The 21,106-nt window shown below is 37.2% G+C and overlaps 1 protein-coding gene and 1 pseudogene across 1 annotated transcript; one reads left to right on the top strand and one right to left on the bottom strand.

The window, feature by feature from the left end:
• Window positions 1-1,318: 1,318 nt before the first annotated feature.
• Window positions 1,319-18,422, bottom strand: LOC118905029 (annotated as a pseudogene).
• A 398-nt stretch (window positions 18,423-18,820) lies between these two features.
• On the top strand, window positions 18,821-19,861 carry LOC118905028 (forkhead box protein K2-like). Its single transcript, XM_036871232.1, has 2 exons — window positions 18,821-18,868; window positions 18,912-19,861. Exons 1-2 carry the CDS (start codon window positions 18,821-18,823, stop codon window positions 19,680-19,682), a joined length of 819 nt encoding a protein of 272 aa, XP_036727127.1. The 3' UTR covers window positions 19,683-19,861.
• The last annotated feature ends 1,245 nt before the right edge of the window (window positions 19,862-21,106 follow it).

The following is a 21,106-nucleotide window of genomic DNA, read 5'->3' as shown; positions in this document are numbered from 1 at the left end:
ACAATACATTAGTGAACAGGCCTGGCTGTGTTCCAATAAAACTCTGTCTCCAAAATCAGGTAGTGGGCTGGATTTTGTTCATGGACAATGGTTGCTAATCACTTGTCTAGATGATTCTCAAGAGCTTGGCCTTTCTGAAGTAGCTCAGAGATTCAGGCTGCTTTGACCTCTTGACCTCACACCAGCTCAACAGCAGGGCTCCTCCAAGATCACAATACCATAAAAAGAGAGCATTAGAGGTGGTTGTTTATCAACAATTATTGTAGCCCACAAGTTACACACACTACTCCCTCGAATATCTTGGTCAGAATTTATCCTATGACCCTAACCAACTATGAGAAAGCTAGGGAAAGAGGTAAGAACGCTTGTGAACACTAGGAATGGCTAACGATATAATACTGAGTAAAAAAAAAAAAAAAAACTGTCCCAGAAGATTATACATGGCATAAGGAGCTTATTATGGAGTGAAATAGGTAAAACTAAATTATATAATTATTAAGTATTTAAAAATGCATAATGATAATAAAAGGCAGAAAAAGCAAATGTGATGCATATAAAATTAAGCACGCTGCATGTCTTTTGGGGACATAGGGAAAGAAGATATAGGTACATTTAAACTTTCGGTGTTATTTTAATTCTTGGACTGATCATTGTGTTCAAGAATGTTTATTATTAGTCAGAATAATACTTTTGGAGGGTATTGCCCAGGAAGGCCATATGGGAGGCTTTTGGGTACTGTTAATATTTAAGTGCTTGATCTGAGTTGTAGTTATGTGGGAGTAGATATTTGTAAATTTCATAGAACAAAATCATTAAGATTTATGTACTTGACTGCATAATATTTCAATAAAATATTAAAATGGTTAAAAAAAAAAAAAAAAAAGAATGTTTATTATTATAAAAGAAAAAAATTCCATGATGAAAGTTATCCATTCAGAGATTGAGATTATATGTGTAATAGTTAATTTTATGTGTGAACTTGGCTGCATCATGTGATGGCCAGATATCTGGTTAAACACTTTTTCTTGGTGTATCTGTGAGGGTGTTTCTAGAAGAGACTGGCATTTTTTTCGGTCGACTGAGTAAAACAGATTGTCTTCCCCAATGTGGAAGGTCATCACCCCATCCACTGAGGTCCTGAACACAGCAGAAATGCAGAGAAAAGTTGAATCCATTCTCTACCTGGTCACTTGAGCTGAGACATATATCTTTTCCTACCCTTCCTTCAGACTCAGACTGGAATCCACACAGCTTTTCAGCTCTCAGGCCTTCAAACTACATCACTGGCTTTCCTGGATCCCCATCTTGCAGATGGCACATCTTGGGATTTCTCAGCCTCCATACCTTATAATGAATCTCTTTCTAGACATTTCTTTGAATTAATGAACCTAAAGGCACAGAAGATAAAGAAGAAAGTTATCTAAATCCCTCATTCCTCAGACAATCATAATAAAATGTAGAGCATTTCATTTCATATTTTTTAAAATGTTTATTGGAGTATAGTTGATTCACAATGTTGTGTTACTTTCAGGTGTACAGCAAAGTGAATCAGCTATACATATACATATATCCTCTCTTTTTTTTAGATTCTTTACCCATATAGACCATTACAGAGTACTGAGTAGAGTTCCCTTGCTATACAATAGGTTCTTATTAGTTATCTATTTAATATATAGTAGTGAAGAGCAGTATGGAAGCTCCCTAAGAAACAAAACTAAAAATAGAACTACCATATGACCCAGCAATCCCACTCCTAGGCATATGCCCAGAGAAAACCATAATTCAAAAAGATACATGCACCCCAATGTTCATTGCAGCACTATTTACAATACTAGGACATGAAAGCAACCTAAATGTCCATCAACAAAGGAATGGATAAAGAAGATATGGTACATATATACAGTGGAATATTACTCAGCTATAAAAAAGAACAAAATAATGTCATCTGCAGCAACATGGATGGACCTAGAGATTGTCATACTAAGTGAAAAAGTCAGACACAGACAAATATCATATGATATCACTTATATGTGGAATCTAAAAACAAGGGTACAAATGAACTTATTTACAAAACAGAAGTAGAGTCACAGATGTAGAAAACAAACTTATGGTTACCAGGGGATAAGGTGGGGAGGGATAAATTAGGAGACTGGGATTGACATTTTAGATTTTTGCTATAAATTTTTGCATTTTTACGTAGTCACAATCTCATATGTATTGATATTTTCATCCTGTTTTTGTTTGATTTCGTTTTCACTTAACATGGCAGCATAAATCTTTTTTCACATTAATACAAATACAGTTATCATAATTTTATAGGAACTCACAATATTCCATTCAGAAATAATTCCATGGTAAGCTTATACATTACTCAAGTAAATACTAGAGACTTAGATTTGGCATTGTTATTGTTTTTTGTTTCTGTTGTTTCCATGATAAGACATATGAGAATGAATATCTTTGCTCTGAGAGGTATTTATGGATATCAAGTTTTTCGCTTAGGTTACACATACATAGTAAAAATTTCTGGTAGCATTTTATGATAGTTTTGCAGGTTTTTAATGGCTATTGAAGAGATAAAATTTAACCTTGATTTGATTTAAAACAGTGTTCAATTGTGATCTGAATAGATTAAGTGCCTGTTAGAATGAAAGGTTTTGGACTTTTGTTCTTGTTGTTATTTTGTACTGGGATATTTTGTTGTTGTTGTTAGTGAATACTGCAAGTGCTGTATAAAAGGAAGTTGCTGAGACCTCAGAGACCTTTTTGGACAGAAAGCCATCATAGATGAGAAAAGATCTTGATGCTTCAGAAAGGTGGTATTGAAAGGCACTATGGTTACAGCTAGGCCAAGCAGTGTCCTTAAGGATAAGTGCAGAGTACAAGGGAAAGGAAGAGTTGTTTCCAAGAATGTTTATGCAATAAAAATTTATAAAGACAGCCCCAAACTATATGCATCTACTATTCTCCTGAGTAGAAGCACCCCAAATCCAGATAGTAGGGACTCAACAACTCAATTGCTCCCAGGAATATCTCTAAGGACTCTAGACGTCTTATTTTATTGTTTTTAAAGCAATACCATATATAATTTTAATAACCATAAAAGCACCATTATATACAACAGTTAAAATAACACTCCACAAAACATTAGAAAGAAGCTGTCGGCCAAGATAAAGCATGCATCCTACATGATCTTATCTATCATGGTCTCACACCAAATTAATCTGATTCCAACATGTTAAAATTTAATTTTGATTCATAAATTCAGTATTAGTGTAAGAGTTGTGGTAGAAATTTGTCGTAATGCCACATAAAACACCAAGACTGCTTCTCTTAAGATGAGCATGACTTTTCCATATCTCCATAGGATCTGCATCCTGGGATACTTCATTCCTTGTACTCCCAAAACTTTGGGGCTGCCAACTGATTATACACGTTTATAGGCATAATTTTAAAAACTGCTTAATTATTCCTCATAAAAATTGGTGTTTTTATAAAGCCAGCCTTGTTTTGTTTACACTATTAGCTCAACAGCCAAAAGTTATTCAGGTTTAACCCTGTTCCATAAAGTGGTAGTTAAAACACACAATGTGACTTTACATAATGACACTGATTTTCCTCAGTAGCTTGTATAGCTATTAAGAAGGATTTTATCAGACATTTCTAACAATGATACATTGCTAAAATAGAGGAACAGTTTCCCAAAGTGTCTATTTTGAAGGACAATGTTCACTTAGGTTGTGTACTTTCTGGCATATTCATTTTAAAGGAAAATCACTATCATCATTACAGCCACACATCTCACATTTTTTGGGTACATGGATGATCAAAGTATCAATGGCACTAAAGTTCTTCCTGCCTCCTACTTCTCCCCCACCTTTCCAACTTCCTGATGGAGATGAATTTCCTGAAAAAATAGATTGCTTCAAAGACAGTGGTACTGAAGCTTTATATAAACACTTCAGTTCATTAATGAACCCATGTGGCTGATTAGGTTCTTGGGTATGTTCTCAGGTTTCAGTTTCAAATTAATTCTTTCCCTAGAGAAAGGGACTTTGTTTAATCAAATGCGTAGAATTCCCAGCATCATCGGGCCATGCATACAGGATCACTTAAACAAATGCTTGTTGAAGAGGAATGTAATGGCTTCTGCTCAAAAACTTTCAGGTTTGACAATTTACACTGGAATGAGAGCTCTGACTACAACTGAATGAAGGGTAAAGACTAAAAACTGAAGGAAAAACTGATTTAGGAAAATTGTGACTGCCCAGTACCCATGGTGACAACCATTCCTGTGTTAAAGGAGCTCTCATTAGTGAAGCCCCCAAGGACCCTCCGGTTTGGGAACTCTGCGTACGTGTTCCACACCCTGCACCCTCGGAAGGAGATGCATTATTCCTGTCCTGCTTTCTGTTGGCTCTGCTTGGTTTTTCCAGCATGCAGCACACCGGAAAAAGTAACCTCATGTTCATACCTTTCATTCGGTGTATTGTCTCTCTTGGGACTCTATAAATAATTCTTCATCTCTGGCCTGAAAACTCCCATGTCCATTTACAGCCTGAAAAGATTCTTTTGTTGGTATTTCGTTGGAGGTTGGCATCGTCAGTAATAATAGCAGTAATATCAGTGATGGTGGGGGGTATGCCCTTCCTCATTGCTTTTCTTGCTCTTTTCTGGTTCCATTCATGAGTTTTCTCCAGGAAGTCAGGATTGAACTCATAGGCACCATCTTCTCTGAAAAAAAAAACAATTATCCGTGCTGAAAATCAGGGCCGTGGGAAAGTTGTGTTGCTGTTGTCTGGCCAGTGCAGTTTCCCCCGAGCCGGAGATCTCGCAGGAGGTAGAGGTGTTTCCCAAAGCTGAGGCGGCGCGGAGGTGTCCCACGTGGCGGGCGGTGGGACAGGTGGTCAAGGCTGCTGCTGCCAGAGCCTCAGCCTCCCAGAGGATTCAAGAAACCTCTCCTCATGGGGTGGGGGCTGCGAGAGCCCTGCGTCCCCTTTCCTGAAGTCCCAGACCTCTTATTTTAGCCCAGACCTGCTCATTTCCAGAAAACCAAAAATGACCAAATCCATTTTGTAAAATGCTAAATGGAAGAAAAATATAAACCTGAACAGTGTGGAAGAGTAGCAATAAAATGCTCGACAAAGTAGGCATTTTTCAGAAGAGATCAGGGAATGTTGAAACAAATTTGGGATGTTGTATAATCAGCAGCTATTATTATTTAAACTCATGGAGAAAGGAAATGGAGATAAGAAGCTTTGGGGATTGTAAAAGGGAACATATACATTTCAAAATAAACATTATATTTATATTTTGAATGATGACATTAGAGTAATTTACTTCATTTTAATATAAGGGGAAACACTAGAACAAAACGTAAATTTCCTTTTCCAGGGACAAAAAGCACAAGACACATTCACCATGGCTTTGTGCTCAGGTCGGACTCTATTAAATGTCCAACCGCTATATAAAGATGGAGAAGATATTTAATGGAGAAACAGGAAGTGACATCCATATGGCTCTTGTCTGTGGTTTTAAGCAACATCTGTTATCCTCAAAAGGCCAAGACGAAGTGGTCTAGGCTAGTGGTTTTCAAAATATGGGCAGCATAGAATTCTTCCTTCAGATTAAATCTTACTCCAAAGACCCAAATTTAAAATGGTTAAAAACACTGATCTGCTAATTAAAGATGGTGTGCAAGTCCCTGGCCCTGGCCTCCTGGGCCCCTCTTCCCACATATTCAACAACTGCTGAGGGTCCCCCAAAGCTCAGTATTAATTAAGCTTCAGTGTGACTCTGCACAGTCATTCATAAAGGGTGATTGAAAAGTAGGTAGGACATGGAAAGGGAGATATTGCTGCCACAATACTTGACAAAGATATATGTCAATGATACCTACTGCTTGTCTTTTTAAAGGTGTTTAGGCAGAATACATCTTTATGAAACCATGATCTCATAATTTGTCTATTTTAAAACATATAATCAATAACTACCTTAATAACTATGCGCCAAACTCTGGCCACATGCCTTTTATACTTTATTGCTGAACCTGCAAGATAGGTATTTCTATTTCTAATTGAAGATTCATAAATTAAAGCTCAGAGAAGTTAAATCTCTTGTCTGTGTTAAAAAAAAAAAAAGCCAGTGGCAGATCCACTATGCCAAAGTTGGACTCTCTGATATAAAAACTTGTTCTCTTTCTTTATAACATGTTGCCTTCTAATGAAATTGCATGCCTAGAAAATTTTAGAATCACATCTTATCACCTTTAAACATCAAAAACAATCTTATCTAGCATAAATTATTGAAAGGCAGGTTTTTCTTCTTTTAAGCATTTGAGCAATGTGATAAACAGATGCTCGCAGTGTGTAAACTGCTAAAGTAAAAAAGTATATATATTTAATTAATTGATGTCTTCGTAAGTGAGGTTTTTTTTCCAATTAAGAATCACCAATGGAAGCCCTGCTCAGAAATTAAACAAGTGATGGAAGCAAAAGGTACAACACTATTAGAGGTAATTGGTAAATCAGCATTAAAAGCTGCTTGTCTTATTGACCTGTCAATACACTGAATAGATTTTTTAAATCTTTTTTGTGTATTATAACTATCTAAAAGAAATTTTGGATTTTCTTCATTCCATTTTGAAATTACATTTCATTAATTCTGTTTTGGTAGCCGTTAAATGAAAGAATCACATTGATGTGAATTTCTGCTTATCCTTTAGAATTCAAACATGATCGATTTCTTAGTAATGAGATGAAAAATCATATTGGTATTAGGCAAGTTTATTAAAACTTTGATGATCTTACAATAATTTTGCCCCAGGGTAGCATATTTGAACTCTTAGTGGAGCATAGAGAACAGGACAGTAGACATGAAATAGTGGACACGATTAGAGAAGGATTTTGTTGTAAGAACAGAATCATGAGCTACAAATGTTATCCTGACTCTCCTCAAAAGGTCCGACAGACCTTTACAAGAGCACTCATGCACCCCAAAATGGAAAAATCCATATATTTCATGGACGATTTGGATTATTACTGTCTCTATACTAACACTAATCCCTAGGAATCTAGAACACTTTAGTCCTTCGGTCCAAGTGGTAGCTTATTGAAATCAGATGCTGAATGAGTACTTAAATTAAAAGTGTTCATGTGGCCCATTGGCTCTTTGACTAAACAAGTGGTTGTTACGCTGGTTCCCAAATTAAGAGGAGAGTGAATGTAATCAGCAACTAAGAGAATGTCACAGTAACTCTCTGTCCTGTGGTTAACATGGTTGAAAGAGCCAAGTGGAAGGTCCTGATCCTCACCCCTTTATTTGTCAGGATTCTCTAGAGGAACAGAAACAACAGGAGATAGATATTAGATACATACATACATACATACATACATACAGATATAAGGAGATTTATTAAAGGAATTGACTCACATATGGAAACTGAGAAGTTCTACAGTCTGCTGTCTGTAGGTTGGAGAACCAGGAAAGCTGATGGTATAACTCAATACAAGTCTGAAGGCCTGAGAACCTGGGTGGGGTGGGTGTATAGAATAAGTTCTGGAGTCCTAAGTCCCAAGAACCAGGAGGTCTGATGTCTGAGAACAGGAAAAGATTGATGTCCCAGCTCAAGAAGAGAGAAGAAATTCACACTTCCTTCAACTCTTGTTCTATTTGGGGCCTCAGTGGATTGTTTGGTGTCCACCCATACTGGTGAGGGTGGATCTTCTTTACTCAGTCTACTCAATCAGATGCTAATCTCTTCCAGAAACACCCTCACAGTCATACCTAGAAATAATGTCTTACCAGCTATCTGGTATCCTATGCCCAGTCAAGTTGACACATAAAATTAACCACCACATACTTTATCTCAAAAGAGTAAAATAATTAGCAATATCACATGCCTGGGTGAGTCCTGAAGATTAGTGCCACCAGTGAAGGCAAGAGATATAGAGGTGATGATTCCAATCACATCATGACTTAATGTGCCCATTGTCTTGAGCAGATCTACCTATCTTAGAGAATGAGTGGATTATCATAAACTCAATTAGCTAGCGATTCCAATTGCTGATGTTATTTCACATCATATCCGTTATCATTTTACAATTTATATATTTAAATATTTTATATTTATTTATACATATGTATTTCTTCTCCATCTCACAAGTCAGCAAAAACCAGGATTTGTTTGCATTAATTTAATAGGAGTAATATTATATCTTCATTAACTTGCTTTGTTGGCTCTGTACCCCTCAAGACCTTTTATCTTCCTCCCAAATCTGTATGCTGCTCTGAAACCTTGATTGCATAAGGCTGATAGAACCCGATGAATAGAAAACAGCAGGTCTGCCAGATGCCAGGTCTGTATGCTCCTATTGCCAGAGGGTGAGAAATGATTCTTATTAAAATCCAGGGGCCTGATTCCTCAGTAGAGTTCTGGGGGAATTTAGGAGCCTGGAAATTACAGGATATTCCTTTCAAAATGAATGATAATTTGCTGTACCTCATACTCTTTACCACAAAGAATGAGACAAAACGTATGATACATCCTTTTGTATTTTGCAGGAAAAATTGTTTGAGGTGTGTTGCTCTGATTCATTTATTGAGTAGCTCAAAATGCTACCAGTATTGAGAGAAAAATAGGAAAGAGTAGATATTTTAACTGATTTGGGCTGTATGTCTGTAGCTTTTTCACTGGGACTTTATGACTAGGGAATTCAGTGTTACTCAAAGTACCTGTGTCATACTTGGATGTTATGTGGTGTTTGTGGTGAGCCATGGCACAGAGAATCCTATGTTTTGGCATAAATCCAGGTAACAAGTCATTAACAAGTAATTATTTTCCCTTAGAGAAATAATTATCGGTTTGCTGCTAAAACCTAGTAGAGATTGAATACCTGATTATAGAACTAGGTAACCCAGTAATTTGAGTTGCCTATCATGAACTGGGTGTTATCAGATGTTATAAACCAGAAAAAGCAGGCATGTTCCTCAAACTAAATCAGAAAATACTACTGGGGCTTCCCGGGTGGCGCAGTGGTTAAGAATCCGCCTGCCAAGGTGGGGGACACGGGTTCGAGCCCTGGTCCGGGAAGATCCCACATGCCGGGGAGCAACTAAGCCCGTGTGCTACAACTGAGCCTGAGCTCTAGAGCCCGCGAGCCACAACTACTAAAGCCCTCGAGCCTAGAGCCCGTGCTCCTCAACAAGAGAAGTCACTGCAGTGAGAAGCCCGCGCAACCCAATGCAGCCAAAAGTAAATAAATAAATAATTAAAAAAAAGAAAATACTACTGTGCACAGGATCTGAAAGCACAAGTGTGTTCCTTTCATGAGCAGTTCATACTCCCACTGTGTTTAGCCCTGCCGTATGTCCCCCCCCTCCCTCAAGCCACAGCTGCAGATAGAGGAACACGCCGTCAACAAGAACCAAAAGACTTCCTGAAGACCTTTCATAGTATGCTGGAAATAGGAATACAAGAGTTGTGGCATTTCAGCCCTACTCCCAAACTGAGTTATATGGCATCTAATTCTTCTGGCAAAAGAGAAGAAGGCTGGAAAAGACAAAGATCAGGACGTATACACGTTAAGTGGTGGACAATTGTTTGGACAGAGAAGAACTTGGAAAAACTGGTACGTAGGAGTAGGTTTCTAGGATGTTTTAGAAAGAAGCATGTGAATGGAACTTCTGGAATGGATTCAGAGTGTGATAATATTATGCACCATGTGAATGTTCACCAAAAGGCTCCCAGTGCAGTGGGGACTCTCAATACACTGGTGGTTTTCAGTCACCTCTTTCCCAAGTCTTCTTACTGCTTGGCCAAAGGATGCCATGACCTTGAGGGCAAGGTCAGAGACTACGTAGCAACAAACATTTCCCCACTCCATGGCCTACTGGTTCCAGCCTCTACTCAGTATCCAATTTTCCAGCACCAGTGAAAAAGACCAAAAGTAAAGTTATTATTCCCTAGGGATCTAGCCAGCTATCTGATTGTGAATTGAAACATTAGACCTTTTACATCATGAAAGGAAGAATAATTTTCCCCAACTGTACCAAATATTTACTCTGAATTTAGGTTTTCCTTCCATTTCTGACATGCTTCTTCCATTAACCCCATCTCTGGGTTTCCTGAATGCCTTATTCACAACATCGTTTCTTATCAAAGAACTCATTTCATGCAGACAAATTAAGGCAATAGCCTAACACTCACAGAATGTACTGCCTTACCGTGTACCTTATCACCCCAAATCACTTGACCTTACAGAGGGTTGAAATAGTCTGAATGGAAATAGATAGAAGATAACATCTTATAAAATTTCGGTGCCGTCCTATGTGAAATGTGTATATTCTCTGAACCAGACCTGGAATACAGGAAACAAAGAATAGAAGTACGTTTCACACATCTCACTCTCATACCTAGTGAATCCCTCACAAGTTAATGTTTCCATTTATGTCTTTGTGTCCAGCTCTCTGTCTTAGGGTTCACCCAGGAGGTTTTAGAACACAAGGATAAGTTCTTCTGTCAGGGGACTCTACAATGGTCTCAGTGAATTGGAGGCTATTGCTTCCATTTGTCCGGTTCAAGCTCTTCCTGTTGTTGTAGGACAAAGTCACAAAATAGAGGGTTATTGATCTTGATTATCAAGAGAAAACAGATTTGCTGGAGGTAAGGTCGTAATACATATAGAACCCAAAGTCTTCCCTAGCGTTCCTCCTAATCTGATAGTAAAACTTGTTGGAAGACTCCAGAAACTTCAGAAAGACCAAACATCAGACAAGTAAGACCATCAGTTAATTCTATTCCTCAGAAATAGTTGTTTGATTTACCTCATCATGAAAACAGTCTCAATTGTCTGCAATCCTGGCTGAGGGCAAATGAAACATTGAATGATTCATAAAGACAGAAATCAAAAATACTAGTGATGGTCTCATCACAACTGTAGAAACATAATGTCTTCATCTGGGTGCCCTAGAAAATATAACTTAAGGAAAACTTTATGTGCTAATGCTTTGGGGATGGATGTTCAATTCCGGGGATGCAATAGTGAACTGTACAAATATTTTGAGGCAAATTTCATTGCGTGGGTGTGTATTTTAATTTTATTCTGTTGGTGATGCACTCTAATTCCTTTGGCTTTCCTTGTTTCTCAAGGATTTAATTATTTGACTACGGAATACAAAACAAAACAAAAATTCAACTGCTTACCACTAGTGTCACTCAAGGCATGTTTCTACTGTCTTCCTCAATATTTCATCAAAATATCCCAGATTACATTTTATAGAATATTTTATTTACACTCTGTTGTGGCTGCTTTTGATTTTTTAAAGTACACTTTTGCTAAGACAATTTATTTTAAAAAGACAACTCTGCTTTTTAAGTCCATTTCATAACATAATGTTAATTTCTTTTGTAGAATTGTTTACAGTTCCCCACAAAGGAAATTTCACTTTGGAATAGACATCTCAATTTTAAAGCAATCATGGTATATAGATTTTCACTTGGAAGTTTTAGGTATTTCCATGGAAATAGATGCAGGGAACAAGGCCACAGAGCAAACATCTTTGCTAGCAGATATCTAAATAAGAAGAAACAAAACAAGAATAATCCAGTCTTGATTAAAGCCAAAATGAGAGAACAAAAAATTATAGTAAGGCAACAAAGTGTGGAAAGAGGCGTCTACAATTTTTCAAAGGTGTATATGTACTTCCTGAAGGCAAGCCAGCCAGTAGATTGTACATGTAAATTCTCTTCCTGCAAGCATTATGGCAGGGCAATCTAATGGTTAGGGAAAAAAGCACACTGGGGTGTCCCACTTATTTGTGTCAACTCTTGCCAATCTCTGCCATTGTATGTTTCTTTTTCTTGGCAATGAAATGTTACCATTGTTGCATAAATTGTTTATTCTGCTTTCCATGGAAATTGTCTAATAATCCATTAGCATGATAAAGTTGTTATTTATATCATGAACTCTTGCTATCCTATTCTGTACCTTTACACTAATTTTTTTCCTTCAAATACAGTATTCATTTTTTCATATGTATTTTAGGACTCATTTCTCATTTTTTCTTACGTGAAATCTATGCTAAGAAGTCAGTAGTGCCTGCTTGCTTCTCAGATGTCTGAATAAGACCCCACTGTGAATAATAGGCCATACCCTATCTGCATGGCCTTTTTATGATTATTCTAGATTTTAGATTATGGTTGTTGTGTGTGTTACTTTAAACTAGAGATGGAGGCAAGACAGAATAAATCAGTGAATATTCCTTTTCTACCTAAGACAGCTCTTAATTAAACAGACATTTACTGAGATTCTGCCTTTGTTTTCCAGTATTTTGAGTGTCAAAGGTAATAAATCTTATTATTCGGTTGCTTTTTTGCATGTAAGAAATGGAAGATCTTGTAAAAAAAAATTAAGAGAAAACATTCCATTTATTAATCCTCTAAATTAAATCAATGCCAAACCTTCTCTCTAGTGAGTTTGAGTACATAATATGTAGCATGCTAGTATCATTTATCATCAATCCAAGACACTTTGGAGTGTGAAAAGGAATGCTTTAATAATTACCCTAGGAAAACTAGGACTATCCCAGGCAAACCAGGAAACATAGTTGCCCCCACAATATATTTTTTCTTTCAAAATGTTAATTTTGTTCCCTTTTTATGAAATATTGAAAGAATAATGAAATGGTCCTGGAAAAAATTATATTCTACTATTCTTTCTTTTCCTTACTTTTTCACTTTCATGAGTTTTCAGAGAAGATTCTTAACATTCTGTTATTATTCATGGACCATTTCTTTTAATGTCTTTAAATGCATAAAAATACACAGAATTATAAATAAATAAAACTTTTTACTTTGAGATTCAGGCATTAAAATATTATTAGAAAATGAATTTGTGGTATAGTAATATATGTGCTGCTTTATAAGTGCATTAAATTACAAAATATAGCAAGTAGTTTACTATAACTTTGAAGTAGTTTTAAGTGTAACAGTACTTTGAGTTTTGTCTTATAAAAATACTTATAATTTCTGTTGGTAACAAAATCATAGATACTGCTAATCTTATTGAAATATGCTGCCTAAATAATAAAGGAAGAAACCTAAATTTCAATTAGATATTAGTGAAAATAAAGATGCATTTCTTCCCTGTCAAATTCAAGGACCTCTTAAATGATTTAACACAAGTTAAGGACACTTGGCTTAGAAAGCCAAAATAGTAAAATAAACAATTATCCCAATTGGGTCCTAATAATCGTTGTGGCCTTATAAATTAACTTTCCTATAACTTGTGTCTTCACTTTTCAAAATCACAGAAAATAAGTAAAAATTATGCAGATATGAATTTTATGTAATGTTTTACTAAGGTATTATATTTTTAGCAGTGTTCAAGAGCTACATGATTTGGAAATTAATTATCAAAGCTGCCCAAATAACTTATCTGTGATGTCTTCCTCTTAGAGATTGTACCCCCCATTTACCACACTGCAATAAATCAGATGTTACTTTTCTTTAATCTTTATTTTTTGTTAATAAGCTATAGCTATTATACAAGCAGTTAATAATAGACCTCAGATCTATGTCAATCAGGGCTTCAAGTTTTTTACAATATGGCACATTTTTCTGAATGTAAATGACACAGTGCTTTGTGCTTAGTGAAACTGCATCATTTACATAAAATGGTGATGAACTACAATGAATCAATTTTGGAAAAGGTTGCATTTCAAATAAAACTACCCTGGCACTTCTAGTAGGATTTCCTTAAGGTCAGAGCTGCTCTTCCTTATTTTCAGAAATGTTTTCAATGCAATTAAGGGATGAACAAATTCTGTTCACCTAGTCAGTTTTCTTAGTATGTTTTCATATGAATCCTAATTAAACTTCTTCAATCCATCAGCTTTTTAAGAAGTAAAATAATAACATTTCACTTGGGTGATTCTTTACACAGCGCAATAAATGGAGAAGCAATTAAACTGTATACGCTTTGCCTAAATATACATGGAGAATGGGATAAGGGGATTGCAGGCTGAAGCAACTATATGAATGAACAAACAAACAAGATGTGATGCATGTGATAGCATTTGATTTAAAATGTCCTCTCTCAGATTACCTTTAATATATGCTAACTACATAGAAAAGGTAAAAAAAAAAAAAAAAAAAAAGGGAAAAAGCAACAATAATACTCTCATAAATATTTCTCAAAAACCTAGAATAAATTTCCTCTATGAAGCCAATGGAAAAGACTGAAAAGCCCACTTTTGACCAAAGTGCCCTATGTTGTTAGAAAAGTGTGCTTGTTTAACAGAAAGTAGAATATATCTTTTTGCTTTGCTTCCTGTCTGTTACTGGGTTTGGGCATATAAGGTTTTAACCAACAGGTTATTTGTGAGGTTTTTTCCTTTTTTTTTTTAAGGATTTAGAGGACTGTTCAACCTCTGCTGACCCTGATCAGAAGCACTCTTTTCCTGTTCAGTCTAGAGAATTGACTGGATGGCCAACACAACCTCAGGAAGGTCAGAAAAACAGCTGGAGGTCAGGGACATCAGGAGTTGGGGGTCCAAACACCAACAGGACCACCTTTTCTTCTCTGTCTCTGCTTCTCTCTGCTTGTCATATTTCTTCCCTGAGACTGGCATCTTCTTCGACATCTGGAAACATAGGTTTTCGCTCTTCCCATGATTGATAACCCACTTGTTTACCACAAGAATAAATTTTATATATGAAATGTAAAAGATCATTTACTTTATCTTTTGACACAATTCTGCTCCAAAACTTTCTGAGGAAGGACCCAGGTTAGCCTATCTTTAATCAGGGGCCAACTGCTATGCAAATCAACTCTGATTATCCAGACAAAACACTACAAACGGCATCCCCATTGGAAAGACGTGTTTGGAGTGTAGAAAGAAGCAGGTGCCTAGAGTAAGAGGCTGCTCTTTAAGACGGAGAAGTGCTTAAAAAGATAAAACAATATTGCCCACAGTAAGATATGCAATGTAAAAATGATGATTTAAAAGTGGTAATTTATGATTTTTTTAAAAAGCAGGTCATATTATATACTATAGAAAAATGAGAAAGGACCTACTGTATAGCACAGGGAACTATACTCAATATCTTGTAATAAACTATAATGGAAAACAAACAAACAAGGAAAAACAAAACAAAATCTATAATGGAAAAGAATCTAAAAAAGAAATATACATACATATATGTGTATATATATAACTGAATCACTTTGCTGTACACCTGAAACTAACACAACATAGTAAATCAACTATATTTCAATAAAATTTTTTTAAAAATTAAAAAATAAAATGAGATTACATTTTCACACCAAAAAGCAAAAAACAAAACAAAACAAAAAAAACTGAGAGAGGAGAATAGGAAATTAGTCCACTAAATTTTTGTTCTACATAATGAAGTAAAAATAATTTAATTACCGAAATAATATAGGTAAGATATATTTTAAGTTATAAAACCAAAGTAAGAGGTAGTTTTAACAAGCAATTTCATTTCTAACCTCTTGCTTATAAGAGACACAACTACAATAAAATAACCAATGAATGTTAGAAATAAAATGGTGGGCAGAGATTTATCAAACACATATCAACATAAAGAAAGTAGAAGTAGGAAAACTATTTTAGACAAAGTAGAATTCAAGAGAAACCAAGTTCAATAATTTAATGGATTTTAAGAATGCTTGTATGCCATGAAAAGGTAGAATTTATAGTATAATATTTAAGAAAGTTTACAACCAAATAAAAATTATTCAAATTATATACAGTAAAAACTCATAGGAAGCAAATAAGATGTTAATTGAAACAGTTTTGTGAGAGATTTAACTATACCTTAAAAAACTTTGCATAATATGCATATGACAAACAAAGATATAAAGAATGTAAATAATATAGTAAACTTGGAAATTTATTTAAAAAAACTAAAACTTTTCTTTTCAAGTAGCCACTAGAAAGAATGAATGGCATATTAAGCCATGGGGCAACATCAGTAATTTCCTGAAAAAATAAATCATATGAACTAGAATATTTTTCCATAATGCAATAAATCAGGACCATTAACAAAGGGCTAATAAGCAATTGAAGCTTAGGGAAAAACTATTAAATGCCACTGTATTAAATAAAATTCAAAACTATGATCCCAGAATTTTACAAAATAACTAAAATTAGAATACCACGTTAGATCTCATGGGAGATGAAAACAGCATACTCAAAAACATGACCTTCAATATTTTCATTTTTAAGCAGAAATAAAACAAGTATACTGAATACCCAACTCAATAACTGAGAAAAACAAAACAAATTTATATAAAGGATAATATAATAAGAACCACAAAGGAAATCAGTAAATTATAGAATGTAGTACAAATAAAAATGAATACAATAAATTGTACTTATGAAAAGTTAGCAATAATTCCTGGTAACTCTAAATAAGAGAAAAGATAAACACAAGAAAACAAAATTAGGAATGAGGTAAAAGATACAATAACCTATACAAGGAGATAGCAATTATAAGAGAATATGTGAAATTTATCCCCATATTTCTCAAGACATAGTTTTCAACTCTTCTAATTTAAGAATTACCTGTAATATTAAAGATGCAAAAGTTTAGGTCGCTCAGAATTAGAGCTAATGAATGGATCAGAATGTTTGGAGAAGTAGCCAGGAATCTGCATATCTATCAAGTGATACTTATTCACATTAAAGTTTGAGAATTACTGCTCTCCACTAAAAAAATATTTAAATTTCTATTTGTTTGATTTTCTATTAAAATTATGGTACCAAATTTGACTCCAATAGTAATGGTTAAAACATGAAAACGCACAAAAAATTATCTTCACAAAGAATATCTGAACCAAATGCACTTAGAATGTTATAGAAGATGTTTAATAAATAAATAACTGCTCCAGAGCATTAAAAAGAAGATAGAAGTCACCCAAGTCAAGTAACCAGCAGATTTCTGATATCCAAGCAGGGTAAAAACAGCATACCAAGCCACCCCAGAGACCAAGTTCATTTTAGACCATAACACAAGAATTCTAAATTATTAAGAAATAAAATTCAAGAGCACATTAAAGGAATCATCCATGACAATAATGGGGACCTTGAAAAAGAATTGATCATTTAATAGAATAACATCCTGTGCTCAGGATAAAATCAATGGAAAATATCATAAAGAAAAATAAAAATGGAAAATAAATTAGGAAACACGAAGAGCTGGCAATATAATTATAGCAAATATGACAAGAATGGTTTATAGACTCAATAAATATGCAAATTTTAATTAAAAATTCAGGAAACACTACAAGTGAAATTTTGGTGGGGAAAAAAGGCACAAAAATCCACATGGAAAATATACAAATGAGACATTGATATATGAAAATTTCTCAACTTACACAGTAATCAAAGTATTACATATTTTTTAAAAGATAATAAAGCAGTTAAAACATGAAAATAAGCACTATCACTAACGAGCTAGGAAAGATCGTGAAGATGTTGAATAGCAGTGATCTACCCCAAGCATAGGCTTGAAAAAAGGATTCTGAAAAAACATGTGGTCATAATGCAAAAATTATTTTATCAAACACACCCACGTGAGGCCAGCTCAAAAGGAAATCAACTGAAGTGGGCACCCAATGGAATCTATTTTTAGGAATGGTGATGGTGAAGCTTTTGAGTCCCATTCCCAGCGTCATTGGACTTGCTAATGTATCTGTACTGGGCTAAGCTGCCTCCATGGGGTTTCTTTGCTGAAGCAACCTCTGTGGTATAATTGAGGAATTGTTCCTCTCTTCATATTCTCTAAGACTGATTCTCAGTCATTATTTTTTTTCCCACCCCTTTATTGGAGTATAATTGCTTTACAGTGTTGTGTTAGTTTCTGCTGTATAACAAAGTGAATCAGCTATATGCATACGTATATCCCCATATCCCCTCCCTCTTGAGCCTCCCTCCCACTCTCCCTATCCCACCCCTCTAGGTGGTCACAAAGCATCGAGTTGATCTCCTTGTGCTATGCAGTTGCTTCCCACTAGCCATCCATTTTACATTTGGTAGTGTATATATGTCAATGTTACTCTCTCACTTCATCCCAGCTTCCCCTTCCCCCCCCCCCCCCCCCCCCGCCACCCCGTGCCCTCAGTCATTACTTTTTATCAGAGACAATCTCGAGGGAATTCTGTTTGTTGCAACTAAGAACACCGATTCAGAAGCTGGCACTAGTTGCAGACAACTGATACTTAAAAGAATAAATCTGGCATTACTTTTCTTGTTCGATTGGTTCTGAGGTGGTAAGATTATAACTTCTAAACTGTAAACATTCTCTGGCCCAACAGATAACTTATTTACTCTCACCTGTGGTCACCTGGCGTTAAGTGCCCATTTGATGGCAAGACTTTGAAGGACCCAATATCCATTTCTGTAAAACAATATGACGAGCATGAGGGCTACGAGATGGCTCGATGGTCTCTAATTGCGCTGGGATGCTCCAGAAATAAAATGACAAATTCAAAGTTCTAATTGTTTTTTTCAGGCAGAGTCAGAAAATCAAGGTTTTTCTATGCTGTGCTAAATGAATTTGTTGTCTCTTGTAGCCACAGGGTTGAAAGCGGAATAAATAAAAGTTAACATACAATCCTGTGGCTTGAAAACTTACACCACCAGTTGAATTGTAATTCTGCCAAATCTCTTATGTAAATGTTAAAAATGAACAGGGCACCAAGAACTGGAACCAGGACTGATGGAAAGATACACATGGTTTACAGCAGTAGGTCTCAGCTGGAGGTGCCACCAGTCCCAGAGGGTTTCCGTAAACATGTGCAGGTCCTTTGACTTGGGGACGCTACTGGCATTTATCACCTGGGTATGAGTGATTTTAAACGCTCTAAAAAATATGGGAGCCTCAGCTCCGCGGCGGCGGCGGCGGAAGGCGGCCCGGGCCCTGGCAGGCCCATGGCGGCGGCGGGAGCGGCGCTCCCGGGCACGGAAGGGCCTCCCGCGGGCGGCGGCGCCGGGGCGCGGGCGGCGGGTCCCCGCCGGGCGGCTGGGCCGTGGCGCGCCTCGAGGGCCGCGAGTTCGAGTACCTGATGAAGAAGCGCTCGGTGACCATCGGGCGCAACTCGTCGCAGGGCTCGGTGGACGCGAGCATGGGCCACTCGAGCTTCGTCTCGCGGCGCCACCTCGAGATCTTCGCGCCCCCGGGCGGCGGCGGCGGCGGCGGCAGCCATGGCGGGGCGGCCCCGGAGCCGTCGGCGCAGCCCGGGCCCGACGCGGGCGGCGACTTCTACGTGCGCTGCCTCGGCAAGAAGGACGTGTGCGTGGACGGCGTGTTCCAAAGGCGCGGGGCGCTGCAGCTGCCGCGCGTGTGCACGTTCAGGTTCCCGAGCACAAACATCAAGATCACGTTCACTGCCCTGTCCAGCGAGGGAGAGGGAGAAACAGGGAGCGCCCGAATCCCCCGTGAAGCCCGTGCAGGCTCACATCTCGCCGCTGACCATCAGCATTCCAGACGCCACGGCCCACCTCATCAGTCCCCTCCTCTCGCCCACAGGAACCATCAGGGCTGCGAACTCCGGTCCATCCAGCCCCGGGGGAGCAGGGTCTTCAGGGTACAAAATGGGCCGTATGATACCATCCGACCTCAATTTAATGGCCGACAACTCACAGCCAGAAAGTGAGAAGGAAGCTTCAGGTGGAGACAGCCCAAAGGATGATTCAAAGCCACCTTATTCCTATGCACAATTAATCGTACAAGCAATTACGATGGCTCCTGATAAACAACTCACCCTAAATGGAATTTATACGCACATCACGAAAAACTATCCCTACTAAAGGACTGCGGACAAAGGCTGGCAGCTATACGTCTGCTGACATACGTAGCTTTTTGAATTTTGCACAGAGATGGTTTTCACACTGTTTTACTGAGGAACCCTTTCTTCAAAAGAGACCTCCTCCAGTTGGCCAGTATACAAAACAGATGAACACAGCGCTACCCTGTTTCAATGGTCCACCTGTACTTCCAGCCTGTTCCTGGGCTGTCTGTGAATCCAGGCCTCCTCAGAGGACACTTTGAAATTGGTGCATAGTATTTCCATTGTTTAGCGTTTTAATTTAGTTTAATTTTTAAACCTCTACATTGTGTATGTTTTTCCTTGTTCTGCATGTCTGTGTTATGTGTAGCCATTTACTAGGTGTTTAGCAGGACCTCACTAATTCAGACAGTACGGGAAAGGGTAAGTTTGAAGTATGGAGTAGTAAAAGCATCACAAAAGAGAGACGAAACATGCATTTACATATTTTGAATTTACTAAGTAACCAGGAATGGCTACAGAATTCCTTTGAGGCTTAATGAGTAAATGATCCTTTGAAAAATGCATCTGTTGAACCATAATCATAATCAAGTGATGTGGGCGGGGTAGGGGGGGTAAGCCATTCTGTTTAACGGAGGGTAAAAACTTTTTTCTTCTTCCTGCAGATGTATAAATGTGTTGTAATAAAAATAGTGTTCCAGCCAAAAAAAAAAAGGGAAAACCCTGCACAAAGAAAAATTTTCTCACCTAAATTATACTTAGCACCCCTATTGAAAAGCACTAGCTTTGAGTGATAAATACTCTCCAGTCTGACTGAGCCTCCTTTGCCTACAGAACCATCTCCTGGTCTCCTGGCAGTTATGGTTGTTCAGTCTTTCTTGAAGACCCATTAACAACCCTACCAAAACATTTACCTGGAAACATGAAACAGGATTAAGTCTAGCTGCATTATCAGGAAAAGATATTAACAGTATTTAAAACCTAATAGAACTATTTTCTATCTCATTTAAAAGTAGTCCAAAAACAGGTAATCCAGACTTGGAAAGGGTCCTCCATGGTCACCAACGCCCCAGGGTCCAATTACTTTTCTATTCCTCACCTTTAGTGAACTGTTACATTGTCCTAGTTCTAATTCCTAGTCAACAAGAGAAGAAGAGGATGAAGAAGAGTGAACGCCAGTTTTTACGGAACTTCTCAGGAAGGCCATGCAACTTCTTTATGCCTCTCATTGGCAGGACTTGATCATGTGACAAACCCAGGTGCAGAGGGAAAGGTACTATTTTAGTTAGGGC

Source organism: Balaenoptera musculus, chromosome 12 (assembly GCF_009873245.2).
Source record: "Balaenoptera musculus isolate JJ_BM4_2016_0621 chromosome 12, mBalMus1.pri.v3, whole genome shotgun sequence".
NCBI lineage: Eukaryota > Metazoa > Chordata > Mammalia > Artiodactyla > Balaenopteridae > Balaenoptera > Balaenoptera musculus.
The sequence above is the reverse complement of the archived record's forward strand: the minus strand, read 5'-3'. Positions and strand labels throughout refer to the sequence as shown.